The following is a 15,632-nucleotide window of genomic DNA, read 5'->3' on the forward strand; positions in this document are numbered from 1 at the left end:
CCGTCTGGGGCGCCAAAGGCGCTTGAGGGGGCTTACGGACTTGGGTCGGGAGACTAGTACTCTCCCAGGCGACAAATAGTCTCCTTTCTCCGGCGGGGCGCCCTAGAGACTTGGGGCGGGCGACAACTCTCGCGCAGGCGCTTCACGAATCTCCTTTCTCCCATTTTCGGGAGAGAACAGAGTTACAGACTTGCCCTCCAGGTCTCGCCTTGCCGCGAGCAGCCATTTCCTCCTCAATAATGGGTCCGTTGGCACGCTCACGAACGTCTTCTCCGGCGTTTTGGTGGTAGTATTCGTGCACATTGGTACGAAGCAGTATTTGTAAGGCTTCTTACTTTGTAACCCCTCTTGTGGCGTTTGTTTCTCCATGCCGAAGAGGTTAAACCCGTGACTATACTGAAACACAGAGAAAACAGGCACCTATTACTAAATGGACAAACGATAAAAGAATGGCCACGTTATAATCAAAGCAGACTAAAATGTAAGGTAGTTGACGAAGAGAAAATCTACCGTTCCACACAGAATTTTATTCTCAAACGATAATTAAGAACGAATTTTGGTCACGTTCCATGAACGCAAGGCGACAAAACTTCCACCACGAGCACTCATGAAGCACGGTCCAAGTGGTAGGTAACGTCAATCAACTTTACTACAGACACTCTGTAACTTATTAATACACATCAATTCATCATAACGGTAGACATTAAAGCAAAACAATGTAGCACAATACGTACCTCTTTCGAGCTTCGCAATGCAGCGGATGGAGTCGACAACCGGAGACAGGTCCGAACGATAATATTCTGTTGATGGGAGCTTCTTCGAGGTAGAGCAATCAGTATAGTTCCGTTCAGCTCGTCAGTTGGAAAGGAATGAGGGAAATGTGGATGACTGCATTTGCACACGTTACATCTACTCTATGAGTCATCCCACGCCTTTTCTTCCAAAATTGGAATATGCCGTAGAGGGACTCACCCCAAACCCCAAATGCATTTGCACACGTTACATCTACTCTATGAGTCATCCCACGCCTTTTCTCCCAAAATTGGAATATGCCGTAGAGGGACTCACCCCAACCCCCAAATGCATTTGCACACGTTTCATCTACTCCATGAGTCATCCCACGCCTTTTTTTCAAAATTAGAATATGCTGTACAGGAGCTCACTCTAATCCCCAAATGAACAAGCTACGCCTGAAAAACCCATCGAACAAAATGACGTCACAGGCCTGACAACATGGTGCCCCAGTGTTTCAGCGCAACGTTAATTTTGAAAAGTTTAACAATTAATATCTCCCTTTAAAAGCACCGCACTATTATAGGACTCTGGATTTAGTCTAATTTAGGGGTACACTTTTTTTTAAGATCGCTTCCCAAAAACGTGCACATACTCTATTCCCTATGTATTTTGATGGTAGCTAGCTGAAGCGCGGGGCTCGAGGGCGCGCTTCGCGAAGCTACCGTGGTAGCTAGTTTGAAGCTACGGAAGTAGCTTCAAATCCCATAGAGAATAAGGGTTGGAGCCTAATAAGCTACCGGTAGCTTCTGCAAGCTCCCTTCGCCGGAGCTTCAGCGTTAGAGAATACAAGTGGGAGCAAGTAGCTTAATTAAGCATCTTTCCACCAGAAAGCTACCGCGCTTCGAGTTAGAGAATAGACCCCCAGGGCCAGCTACCCCGGTGGTGAGATACCGACCCCCTAATGGCGGACGTCTGTTTACATTTTTCGGGTCGAGTTGGCATTTTTAAAACAAAATATCCGACGATAGAAACTCGGAAGCTATCATATTTTGTGTTATTTATAATATTAATGTCTGAGTAAGCGTATAAGATGTTTATTCACAACAAAATGTCAATGAAGCCTATGAAATATTTATAAATAAATTGAAATGCTGCATTGAAAAAGCTGAATACGTGTCAGACAGTAACAGATCGGGAGGAATGAAGAGGCCATGGATGACTTACGCTTTGTGCGGGAGAATTTCTAGGCGAAATTTTCTGTATAAAAAAATGAGGAAACACCCTGAAAATGAAAAGCTAAATAGGTACTACGTATCGTACACGCAAAGATTAGAATATGATATTAAAAAGCGCAAAGAAAAGTATTACAGGGACCTATTTGATAGTAATGTCAATAATACCGCTGCTCAATGGCGCATTTTAGATTCACTCACGGGAGGAAAGCAAGGAAATGAGAATTGTGTAAAAATTAGAACTAGTAATGGTATCGTTGTCACTAAGTGCCAGGACATTGTAAACGAATTTAGTTCACATTATGGTAAAGTAATTCAAGAATTGACCCAGAACAATTATTTTGAAAGTAATACGAATAAATACATAGAAATATTCCCAACCTCCAATTCAATTGACTCACTGTTTTTTGTTCCTACTGATGCGAAAGAAATTAGCAGCATTATTAAGGAATTAAAGTCTAAAAAATCTAAAGGTGTTGATAATATTTCCACACAAGTTATAAAAGAAGTAAATGCAAATATTTCGGAGGTCCTTGCCCATATTGCTAATCTAAGTATGTATACTGGAATATTTCCTAAACAATTAAAAACTGCAATAGTGATACCAATTTTTAAAAAAGGTGATAAAATGAACGTAAATAATTACAGACCAATATCCCTATTATCTGTATTTGCTAAAATAATAGAAAAAGTTGTTAAAGTCAGACTTCTTAAATTTCTAAATCAGCATAGTTTTTTCAATAAAAACCAATTTGGATTTATGAGTGGTAAGAGTACAGAGGATGCATTATTAAAATTCTGTTCAGAGCTGAACGACGGACTGAATAAGAACTGTAGAGTTGCTGGCTTATTTGTAGACATTACCAAAGCCTTCGACTCCATTAATCATAACATACTAATGAATCGATTATGGGAAGCGGGTATACGTGGAACCGCATATGATTGGTTTCAAAGTTATCTTTGTGATCGAGATCAATGTGTGCGTCTCAAAAATTGCTACAGTGAAAAGATTCGACTCACCTGTGGTGTCCCACAGGGTTCTGTGTTGGGACCCATACTGTTTTTAATATATGTAAACAATTTATGTGCTGGCAGGTTTAAAGGTCAATTAACGTCATTCGCAGATGACACTGCACTAAGTTACTCTGTTAATAGTGTTGATGATCTATATGAACACATACAAAGTGATCTATTAACACTCAATATGTGGTTTTCGGCTAATTATATGTTGTTAAGTGAAAAAACGAAATATATTATGTTTAGCATGAGTAAATCTACCTCAAACAAAAGTAAACTATACTATCAATGTGCAAATTGTATAAAAGATAATGTTACTTCCTGTGATAAATGTATTTTGATCGAACAGGTTAGTCACATAAAATATTTAGGTATATATTTTGACCAAAATTGTAAATGGAAGTCTCACATAAATAAATTAAAATCAGAAATGATTACTATTGTAAGAAAATTCTACTTCCTCAGATACATATGCCCTGAATCAGTGTTAAAAATGGTATATTATGCTCTCGTTAATTCAAGATTGCAATACGGAATAGCCTGCTGGGGTGGAACATATTTTATCAACATTAAACCATTGATAGTGGCGCAAAAAAGGGTTATCAGGGTTATAACACGATCGTATAGGAAAAGCCACTCATTTCCTCTATTCAAAAAATTAGATGTCCTCCCACTAAGGCATTTATTCATTTATAAAGTCCTTAGAATATTCTATAACCGTAGTGGTGAAAAGGCCCGACCACAAAACTATGACATTAGAGCTTGGAGAAACTTCCATATACCTAGGCCGACGACCGAAATTTATCGACAGTCATACAATTACTTAGGGCCTAAATTGTTTAGCATGTTGCCGAGTAATGTAGCAAACTCGGAAAAAAGATGGGGATTTAAATCCGCAGTTAAAAAATGGCTTATGATGTGTGAGGAAGTAGAGTTTCTACTAAGAAAGGTGGGTTAAAAAGTTTACAATAAAAGGTATATTGTATATTCTATGTATGTAATTATGCGTTTATATAAGAAAAATAAGAAAAATAGTTATCCTTGTCCAAATATTTGAAATACGTTTTGTAATAATGAATGCAATCGGCAATAGAACAAATAACTGAATACAAAGAAATTTTACTTCTCATGTGTGCTAGCACCAGACCTATGTAAAAAGTTTATGATGGTAGCCCCAAAACTACTAAAAGGGGTACCTATATATTCCAAAATATTTAAGTATGTTCTAAAATGTAATATTTGATTGTAAATGGAATAAATTATATATTATATATTATATATTATATATAAAATATAAAACTGGAGCCGACTGGAGCAGTTGAACAAAAAAAGTATAATACCCATATAACAACGTTGTAGCCATCTGAGATGAGAGAGAGAGAGAGAGCCACGGCCGTAGGAGATGGATACGTTGATTGTAAGTTGACCTTCATTCATTTATTTAATTAGAACAATTTGGATGTTTTTTAATTTCCGCTGTATTTTTATATGCAAAAACATCTTCCATTTCTTCACAGTTTCCGGAAAATTCGTCGTTAAGGACTGCCTGTGCTTGTATTGTATGGTGAATACAGCTGTTGCTCGCCGCTTGGAGATTTCTACGAACATCTTTTGTGGCAAAATATTATTTTTTCAACGTGACAACTTCTTGTATTGCAAGGTGAATACTACTTTTGCTCGCTGCTTGGAGATTTCTACGAACATCTTCTGTGCCAAAGTAGTGTCATTTTCAACGTTATAACTGCTTGAATTGTGAGGTGAATGTGACTTTTGCTCGCTGCTTGGAGATTTCTACGAACATCTTTTGTTTCAAAATAGTGTTATTTTCAATGTGACAACTACCGTTAATCACAGTACCAGTGGTTATAATGCACAAAGTTTGACGAGGTTGACAAACATCTTCCAAGAGCTGTAGTTATCACTGTTCCATTGTGGTTGGTTTTTAAACAGTGGTTTACGCTATCGAGAAGTGTCTGATAGTAATGTAAAGATTGTCAGTGGCGTTTATACCTTCGTCATTCACCGCAGAGATAACATTTCACGATCAAGCTATCAAGTTAAAAGCCATGTGTGAAATTTGTTTATACTAGTATATCAATTTCGTACCAATTGGAGTTGTAGTGAGAAAAGTCACTTGTGCCACTTGCGTAGGATAATGTGAGGCTTAAAATCAGTGATTAAATAGTTGTTTTCATCATAGCGAGCTCTTGATTGTAATGTTTACGTGATGAATATAAGAATGGTATTGACTTCCAGTTTTTGATGATCGTATTTGCCTATTTACCATTATTTACAATGGTGTGAGCTTGTATCGATTGTGGATTTTACCTGAAATATTGAAATAAGTTGTAACCTGTGTGTGTGATTGCCGAGGAACCGGTTCGCGATCTCACATGTTTATTGTGGGCAGACTGTTTTGCTGTGGTTGTGTACCCGTGATTAAACCAAAGAAATGGTGAAACTCTGTCACATTATATCGAAATAAAATTTTATTGTAACCAGAAGTGAATATCTTGTGTTTTTTAATTCTCCATTGCTTTTCATAGATAACAGCCAAAAAGTTATTTTTCATTATTTTTAAAAGTGCCTTTCTTGTTCTCTGAATTTGCATTAGGTTTCCAAACCCCGTTACTAATACGAAAGGAATGCAGAGCAACAGATATTTTGTCATTTCACAGATGTTGAGTGTCATATTGTCTGTGATTAAGGCTCTCCAGCTAAGTATTCGTGGTGGATTTTCATATATTTTTTTAAGAATGGGCATTTCGGTCAAAGCTCTAATGGAATTGGTGGTTCACCTTGCCCGTTGGCCCTAAAAGTACTTCTATCGTAATTTTTCGATGGTCTGCCATGCAATTTGTCACTACCTGCGTCTGCTCATACGTGATTTTTTGATGATATCTTCCGCAAGTCACTGCTAATTATTGTTTTATTCAACTTTTATCCTATAAGTAAGAATTAAGGAGCAAAATTCGTTCATTTGTCAAACTTTTAAGGTGAATTAACGAAGGACACATCCGTATTAATCCATAAATACCACCAATTGTCTTTATCGACTGCCAACAACTTGCCGAAATATTCGTCTGCTAGGAACAGTTGCCGCGGAATTGGAACACCGCACGCCCTTGCCATTGGCTACACCATTTTCGGGCTGAAGGAACTCAGAATTTTTCATACAAACATCACTTCCGCCGCATCGCTCCTTACCGACCCCCTGAGATGTACTCTCCGCCCGGCGGTGACTTCCCGACCGTCCCACGTAATCGCAAGGGGCGGTATGATACCGTATACCGAACGAAAACTCCGCCCGGCGGTAGCGTACCGCCCGCTCGTTCGTAATAGGCCCCCTGAAATTGCCAGCAAATTGTGAAAATTGATAACATTATAACTCTTTATGACTTTCATTGCAATTTAGGCATTCGTAAAAAATGTACTGAAGCACAAATCAATACCTAAATGATAATGATCGGAGAGAGTTAAATTGATGGCTATGTTTTGAACAGCTTATTAATTATTATAATTCTTCGACGTATTTCCAATGGTTATACATTTTCAAGAAAAAACTCTTCGTATACGATTTAATTGAGATTGAGACTGATACTTTAATGCCATAACTAACTGATAACAAAGTGGATTCTTCTGCGAGAACCCTGATATTTCCACTTAATCGGTCTGAATGGATTGTATTTTTACTATGGCCGCGAAAGCAAAGATCATGCTAAATTGTAATTAAACTGTGAAAATAGTAATTAATGATCTTAAATACTTATTGGACAGAAATTAGCGGTTCATTAATCGTATTAGTACATACGAAAGATTACATGCACAACCTCTGTGATTTACTAACGAATAGAAAAAATGTTCCATTTACTTACATTTACATGGTCAGCTCAGCAGATATGTGTTGATGCTGACAAGGATATATTCTTATATCTCCCCAGGAAAGAAAAACTGATTTCCAACAGTTTTGAACCTCATTTGAATCTGATCTGAATCCTTAAAATCTGATTTGACTCTGTCTTGACACTGATTTCCACTGGTTTCCAGCGGACAGGAAATGGAAGGAAGTGATTTGAATCTCATTTCCATTGTAACTGGTTTCCAGCCGTCTTCCACATGGACTGTATTGACGCTGAATTGAATGTCATTTGAAACTCTTTTCCTTATTTATTGGCTTGAAAGTGTTTTCCACAAGTGCTTTCCAACAGAGTTGAATAGTAGAATGAATTTGAAATTCTCTTGAAATGAGTGTCTTATAAAAACCTATCTCACACAGGCTTTACGACTGCGTTGATTGGAAAATTACTTATTCTGAGGTGTCAATGAGTATATTTAGTTCAAAATCATGGTCAGAAATAATGACGTAGAGGAAATATGTACTTTGCCGTCGTGCAAAAATTCACGGGTGATGAAAAAAATTTACTGTACATCATCCACATTTTGTATTGTGCATCATTTCACCTGCTGGAACTCACCGGGCATGCAATTTAAGTGGCTAATACGGCTTAAGCACGTTTAAACCTCACTTTGCGACTTCGCTTTTAAAAATAATATAGCGGGCATAGTGCTGCCACCTAACTACAATTGATAGCAAGCCAAAGTAGCAACGCCGATTCCGTTGTAATGTTTACGTGCTTGTGGTTCTGTGTTGTGCTAAAGTAATAGGGCGTGGAGAAAAAATAATCATATCAGTATTATTTAACCAGTGCTAAATTCCCGCAGCGTTGAATTAAGCCATCCGTGCATCTCTTGAGTCTTCAAGCGACAGTGGACGTCTGATGTGATTTCGATCTTTTGTGTTTTCATTGAATAATTTATCTTGTGTCAACAGATTTTGAGCGATTACTAATATTTTTGTATGCAATATGTGTAATATGTACTTGCGTTACGTCGCCGAATAGAACCTACCAGGATTTTCAGAGTATTGTGTATCTTGCTGGTTTGTTTGTGCTAAGTGAAACGACCGTGTTCGTGTATTTAAACATTAATGGCAAGTTTCTATAGTGTAACATACAGATATCGTTGGCTTAATGCTGAACCAAAATTATTTTCATAAGTCACGTAAAGAAGTCTTTCTTTCATAAAGGCATCTGAAATATTTTCTAGTGTTGTGATTTTTCTGTTAATCACGGAAAAATTTGTGCTCTTCGATAATTCAAGATTGTGGAATCTGATGTAAGTTGTTGTTGTTCTGGTGCAGTGACTGTTTCGATGACTTTTCAAGAACTGATAAACAATTACAAAAAGCACAACTAGTTTGTCTAACTCTCCTTCAAATGAGATTTCATCTGTAAATAGAGTATGTGCACTCGGGAGGAATACGAATGAAATGCAGTTTATTCGATAAAGTGTATCGTAAATATCATTACTTTCGATTAACAGCATTAATTGTTGCTTAGTTTGTTTAATAATTACTATTTAATATGCATTGTTTTCGCAACGATATTAGGCAGACGAAAACGCTCATCTATTGGCTCCTCGGTATGTGACGTCATTCTGGTCTATCTCATCAGCGTGCAAGGTGTTTATCGTGTTATGATCGTGTTTATGATTCAATAAACTACGTGTGCATTGGAAAAATTTGGTGGATCTGATCTGTGTAAAGGGAAATACGTTTAAGTGCTTATCATGGAATCAGGTTTCGTGAGGGTTTCTTCAAATAATATCCAGAAGGTGGATGCTTCAATGATTGACCGTGCTGTTTATGTTGGACTATACCTACATGCCTCGGAACGAAGTTTTAATGTTGAACTGGAGCTTTTTTGTTGTCTTGTCTCATTCATAATAAAGAGAAATGGACGGGAAACCTCATCGGAAATTAGGTCTAACATAGGTGAATTAAGTAAGATTGTTTACAGTAGGTAATTGGCCAAAAGTTTGTTAGCACGATTCGAAGGTTTACGGAACTAAAAGTGCCGGTAGGTAGATAACTATCGATATTTGTATTATTGTCATTTCAAATACCGATCATAATTTAATCTATGTATTTAACTATTTTCTATATTATTGTTATTTAACCTACTGACTCGCGAAAAATAATTTTTCATATTCAGTTATGGCCCGTGGTGACTGGATGAATATCCATAGTTAATTATTAAATTGCCGTTACTGAGCTGGGTTCTTCTTATTCTGGGCTATTTAAGGTTTTAAACGTAAGCACAAATAACTGAAGTTACATTTTGATCCAGTTTAAGCAGTAATCTGATCTTAATTTCTTAAAAACAAAACGCACTTTTAGTCGATGTATTTGTTCTTTCGTAGAATTAATGTATTCAAAAGCAGAGTTCTGATTATCTCAATGTTTCTACAAGTTATTTTCAGTTCGCTAACATAGATATGTCAGTCAGATGTACATTTTCTTGGTTGAGGTTTATGAATAGCATTTGTGAGGTATGTCTAAAAATTGGTTATTGAAAACTTGATCCGGATGAATGACGGAAATCTCTCGGGCTGGAAATCAAATGTTTGATAGTTAGATCAGACGATTACTTTTCTTTCATTCGGTTTCAATATGCTTCTTGAAGCATTTGTTAGCACAATTTAATAATTGTTTCATTTTATATTTCTTCACAGCATAAGTTTATTGGTTTTCAAGGTACAAGTGTCTTGTTATGACTATCCATTAAGCGAGGAATCCCTGCGCGCGGTGCATTTCCAAAAAGTAGTCCCGACTTGTGATACGTAATAATGAGCTTATTTCACATCCGATTTGGAAAATATTAGCATCACTGTGTTTGGAATTAAATTACAAACATTTTGAATACCCAAACTATCACTTTTTATCGAAAATTAATTTTCCGTTTTTTAGTTAGTAGTACGTGTACAGTTACTAAGTTAGTTACTAATTAGTGACTTAGTTTTCACGAATTAAGTCGTACCATTTTCAAGGATCATCACTGTTTAAGTGTCTCTATAAATATGCAAACGAACGCAAATGCGAGAACCGAGGAGTAAGAAATACGATTAGGTAGTTCGAGGTAGAAAAGTTAATAGAGTCTTGTCGTCAGCGTAACCGAGAAATAAATGAATTAAAAGATGTAGATGATGGCATGTACACACTTTAAATCTAGTTCATAAGGCATTCCATGGCTTCTTTCCAAACACAGTATACGCTGTGATACGCTGTAGAGGGGCTGACCCTTAAGAACAAGGAATGCCTGAGAACACGTCGAACAAAATGACGTCACAGCCTTGAGAATATGGCCGACTGGTGTTTCAGCGCATCATTAATTTTGCAAATTTTAATAGTTAATATCTCGCTTAAAAAGTACCTCTCTATTCTCAGACTCGGAATTTAGCCTAATTGAGGTGTAAATTCTTTTTTAAGATCACTTCCCAAAAATGTGCACATACTCTATTCTGTCTCCCTAAATTATTTCTAACGCATGAAATTGAGATTTTAAGTGTATTCTGCCTCAGAAGTTTACCAAATTAGATGACTATGTATTTTCAATTGAATATGTACTTCCAATAGGATTTGTGCATACTTAATAAATACGTTCATAGGCGGATCCAGGGGGGGGGGGGCACGGGGGCACGTGCCCCCCCCCCCCCCCAGACCCTTAAAAAATATGCTCGATTTTTAATACGGTCCCATTATCATTTCGTTCGTTTTGTATGACGAAGTATCCTTGTGCCCCCCCCCTGAACAAAATCCTGGATACGGCCTTGCTTGTGCCCCTCCCAGACAGAAATCCTGGATCCGCCCCTGAATACGTTAATAGAGCCTGTGTTATTTTGTTGTGGTGGGAGACTTACATGAAGTTCATTTTGTTAGGCTGTATTTTGTAAACTTTTTTTCAGCTGAGTCTAGGGTAGACCGGGGGAATTGCGCCACCTTAAGGGAAATTGAAATTTCATGCATAATTGTGTTAGAATTAATGTAAATTGTAATAAATATAGCATACTACAGTTCATTTCCTATCTTGTAGTGATTTTTAAAAATTTAAATCTTTAATAGAAACTGAAAAAAAATTTTTTTTCTAAAAGCTTGCACAGTGGCGGAATTACCCCGGTGGCTGGGGTAATTCCGCCACACCACTGGGGTTATGCCACCACACCATCAAAACACAGCAAATCATCTATAATAATGGAAAAGGACGTAATAAAGCACAACATATAGCACTAAATTAGATTTAATTAAATTAAGAAATTAATTAAGAAGTTTAACAAAAATCATACATGTAGTTAATGGCTATTATTTAGCCTCTGCCATAGTCTTACTATTCTTAACAAAGTAAAATGTGTAGTAAATGACTATTAGTTAGTCTATGCCATACTATTCTTATAAAAACATATGTAGGCCTAGTAACTGGCTATGAGGCCTAGTCTGTCATTCTAATCTGAGCAAAAATCACATGTATAGTTTTCTGGGGAATCGTAACCACTGCACTCTGAGTGTGCCCATTTTCCACATATTACACACCGATACCACATTTCAGAAGTAGGACCATACTCCCCACACACTAAACAGTTTTCAACGTCATCGTGAAACAAATCAAAAGTATCGTCGTCTTCATTGTCGTCACATATTTTGTTTAATGGCACATCTTCCTCTGAAGAAGAGTCAAAGTGTATTTGACGTCAACAGGTGCCACGTTTTGGGTTCGTTTTCCTCCCAGGTTTTCTTGTTTCTTCTTTCTTAATTCGTAGTTTCTTTTTAGGCTGAAGGCCTATGTCGAACTTGCTTGTAGAAATTTTCAATAGTTTTGCTGCTGCCCTTTTGGCAGCATTTGATTTTTTCAAGTCTTTTTGTTTCCTTTTTTCTAAAGCTTCTTCAAGAGTTGCTTTCATTGGAGTTGATGTCAGAATTGATGACTGCCCTTTCCTCCTATCATTGCCCTTTAGCTGTTCAGCTGCCAAAGCTGGGAGTGGAGAAAACTTATTTATAACTGATGTAATCTTTCCACTGCTGTCAGAGGCTGTTTCTGAAGGGATTTTCTTTGACATTCCCGATGGACCTGGCAGGCCTAAGTAACCATCCTGCTTATTGATAGCAACTGTTGGTTCTCCAGCGACTTCATTTTGCTCTATCGTAGGTTCGTTGTTCACAGGTGTCTGAGATAGGTTGTTGTTAGACTTGGTTGGAGATTCTTCTTGAAGATTTTCCTCGCCATCTGGTTCCTCAATGACAGGTGCTCTTAAAAGGCGTTCAGACACGAAATCTTCTTCTTTAAACTTGTCTCGATTTACTGGATGAATGCCTGTGCTTTCAAAGCCTGATATGGCTTTTTCTATGGTTGCCACATTCATATAAGCTTGGTTGAAAATGTGAGCAATGTCGTAGGGTGTAATTTTCTGATAAGCATTAGCCCTCATAAACTTGTCGCACTCCTTATTGAAAGCGCTTTTCAGTGGAGCATAAAAGGACACATCTAGTGGCTGGATCTTGTGTGATGTGTGAGGAGGTATCGACAGAATGTGAATGTGATTCTTGCGGCAGAATGTGTAGCTGTCCAAGGAAATGTGGCTCCCATGGTTGTCCAGAATTAGGAGAACCGGTTCGTCTTCAGTTGGTTTGCAAAACCGCTTAAAATGTTGTAACCAGTCCAAAAAAAGATGCTCATTAGACCAGCCGTTGTGAGAGCAACCATAAATCGAACCGGGTGGTCCACCGTGTTCAAGAAGTGGCGTCATTCTTTTGCGAGGAAAAATAAACATCGGGGGTACATACTGGCCGGATGCACTGAAGGCACAGACTACGGTGATGTTTCGTCCTCTTTCCCAACTAGTTACCCCACCAACTTGTTTCTGGCCCTTTGGCGCTAGAATGTGGCCAGGCTTCTGAACTGATGAAATCCCCGTTTCATCCATGTTGAAGACTCGACTGGCTGGGAATTTGTATTTGTCCATTAGATTTTCAAGGTTCTTAAAAAATAAGTCTACTTCAGATTTGTTGAAGCCTATTACTCTGCTAAGACTTGTAGCAGATGGTTTCCGCAAACTGATCTGAGGATTTCTTTTTCGAAATCCTGCAACCCAATCCTCACCAGCCATCTGGGTTTCCTTATTAAATCTGTGGCTGATATTTAGCTCTTCTGCTACAGAAAACACCAACCGCCGCAAGTCTGTTATGGTAATTCCATAGAACATGTTAGCTAAATCGATAACTCTGGCTGTTAACTTCTTTTCCTGCTCTTCATTAAACACAGGCTTTCTCCCCATACAAGGCTTGCACGTTTTTTCTGATTTTAGTCTGTCCCGTAACGTTGACCTTGGAATGGCAAACTGTACAGCTACACTTTTTACTGATTTTCCCTCTGAAACCAGCCGGACAGCTTGTTTTAATGTTTCTTCTGTCCATTTGGCCTTATCACTTATTCTTTTCCGGATACGTGGCATCTGGAAAGAAAACAGATAGGTTGTAGGACCAATATATGAAATCTCGATTTTATGGGGTTATGCCGCCACCCAGCCAAGGATGGCGGCATAACCCCAGAGTGATGTGGCGGCATAACCCCGGTAAGACAAAATGGCGTAGATGGCTTGTTTAGGGGAAGGTAGCAAGCCTAGCGTCCAAACTAACAACTTCAAAACATAGCCAAATAGTTGCTCTTTTCAACTATATATAACTGATTTATCTAACTTAAGGATGACAGTCACTTACCTCTTAGTTTCAGAAGACGCAAAATTAGATGACACTCACTGAAAATCGTATTTTTTGTTATAACTGTACACCAACACAACGCACGGCCATAAGCGTCTCTACTACTGATTGTTGTGTTTCCCGCTAGGGGTCAGCACTCACAGCCCCCCTCCACACTCAACCGCTGGCGAGATACAAGGGGTGGCGGCATTGCCCAGTGTGGCGCGATTCCCCCGGTCTCCCCTACATCCAGATTGATGATAGAGATGTAGTATGTGAAGTTAGAAACGTTGGTTGAGTGCAGCTCTGCGAAACTTGGAACTGGCGGAAATAATTATTTCCGCCTCGGGTATCAGCAGTTAACTCATGTATCCGAAGTTAACTTATGCATCAGCAGGTCATAGGAGGTGAGAATCGAGTCGCAAACAAGATTCAGATAGGTATGAAGGTGGAAAACAGATTCTAAAAAGCTTAAACGGGGAAACCGGATTCAAATCTGTTGAACAGTGGAAACCAGAGTCAAACCACATTCATGAAAATGAGTAGGAAAACAGCCGCCATGTTGGACTTTCACAACTGATTTCCCACTGTCTTCCGACTGATTTCCAGCTGTTTCAATTTTCAAAACATTCAAAGGAGAAGGAAATCAGTGCGTCAAACCTGTTGGAAATCAGTGTCAAATCTGATGGAATTCAGTTTTTCCTTGCTGGGTCTCTTCGTGCCGTTAGGATCCACTTTACCCGGTAATTCAGTACACAGAAACAGACAGGAACTTAATCCGGCGTCGATTTAAAAAGTCCCTGAAATGGTATTCTACCAATTCCTTTTTGCCAGTCTTCATTGCGAAACACGGATTATTTACTTCTTCCATTGCGTACTTCAACGTAAATTTGCTTGTAAAATAAGATTCTATAGCATATAGCTTAATTCGCAAAGTCACAAAATACAGTAGCTGCGAATGTTTCAGCGCGACGGCTGTTGGGACCATAGAGGTTACTGGAGGGGGCGCGCCCTATCCTTTCCAATAGCGGGAAGTGAAGCCAGGGGGGCGTGGCCAAATTGCGCATTTAGCCATGATGCCGTGCCCTGCTATAACACAGAGTCTTACGGGGCAACGACAAAGTTTTGCTTTTAACTCATTAAATAATACCTTTAGGCATTTTTCGCGAAAGGTACGATGAAAATAAATAGTAATACATGCCCAAAGAATAAATTTATGCTGGATCAGAGCCGTTGTGACCTGCAGGAAGACAATAGTCAACGGACAATGAGGTGTTTAGTCAAGCATAATTGACTCAATATTACTAGCTAGACAATGGCTGGCAATTCGAAAATTGCATTAATTTCAACTTAATGAATCTTAATCCGGAAATTAAAGATCGATTTAATATGTTGCTATGCACCGTCGTTACTTCTACGAACATAGTAATCGCCATTGAACTCGTCATGAACTGCTCCTGTACGATAGAAATATTGACCAAACCCGAAGGTAAAATAAGTTTTACGACATTACGCAGAAATAACTCACGACTTTGTTTCATATAATTCCATTTTCACTGTCAAAGCCCCCGAAAAAGAACGGTGCTACCTCTCGTAATGCAAGTTAATGCACTACGAGTGCGTACGTCCGCAGTTGACCATGCTCAAGTAAGATTGACGGACGAAAGATTGCGAAATCACTACGTTTTCGATACAAATTATTTTATTTTTACTACCCAAGCCCCTGGAAAATATCCATACTACATCAAGTAATGCCCCTTTGCACGCGAGTGAACTCGTCTGAGTGCGTGCCTCTAAATTTAACTTGACGAAAAGGTCGAAATATTATGATTTTCAAAGAAAAACAAATTCAAGCATAAAAATTCATTTAATGGGCAAATTACAAAAAGATTAATTCACGACACAAAAAATTTTCACATTGCTCAAGTACAAGATTCAACTTTGGCAGATCAACAGCAAATGTAAACATACACAATGCATGGGTGAGGCCAAAAATGCAAAACCGAAATGCAAACAGCTAAGGCGATTGCAATTCATAATTTTTCCAGTGAGCAACTGCCACT

The 15,632-nt window shown here is 38.4% G+C and overlaps 1 protein-coding gene across 1 annotated transcript; it reads right to left on the reverse strand.

Annotated features, from left to right (window-relative positions):
* Nucleotides 1–11,567: 11,567 nt before the first annotated feature.
* Nucleotides 11,568–13,076, reverse strand: LOC124171255 (MFS-type transporter clz9-like). Its single transcript, XM_046550397.1, has one exon. The coding sequence runs from the start codon at nt 13,074–13,076 to the stop codon at nt 11,568–11,570; it is 1,509 nt and encodes a 502-aa protein (XP_046406353.1).
* Nucleotides 13,077–15,632: the final 2,556 nt, after the last annotated feature.

The sequence above is a fragment of the Ischnura elegans genome, chromosome X (assembly GCF_921293095.1).
Source record: "Ischnura elegans chromosome X, ioIscEleg1.1, whole genome shotgun sequence".
NCBI lineage: Eukaryota > Metazoa > Arthropoda > Insecta > Odonata > Coenagrionidae > Ischnura > Ischnura elegans.

Coding starts and splice junctions, on each gene's coding strand:
- LOC124171255 (XM_046550397.1), bottom strand. CDS start 13,076: ATGTTCTATGGAATTACCATAACAGACTTGCGGCGGTTGGTGTTTTCT.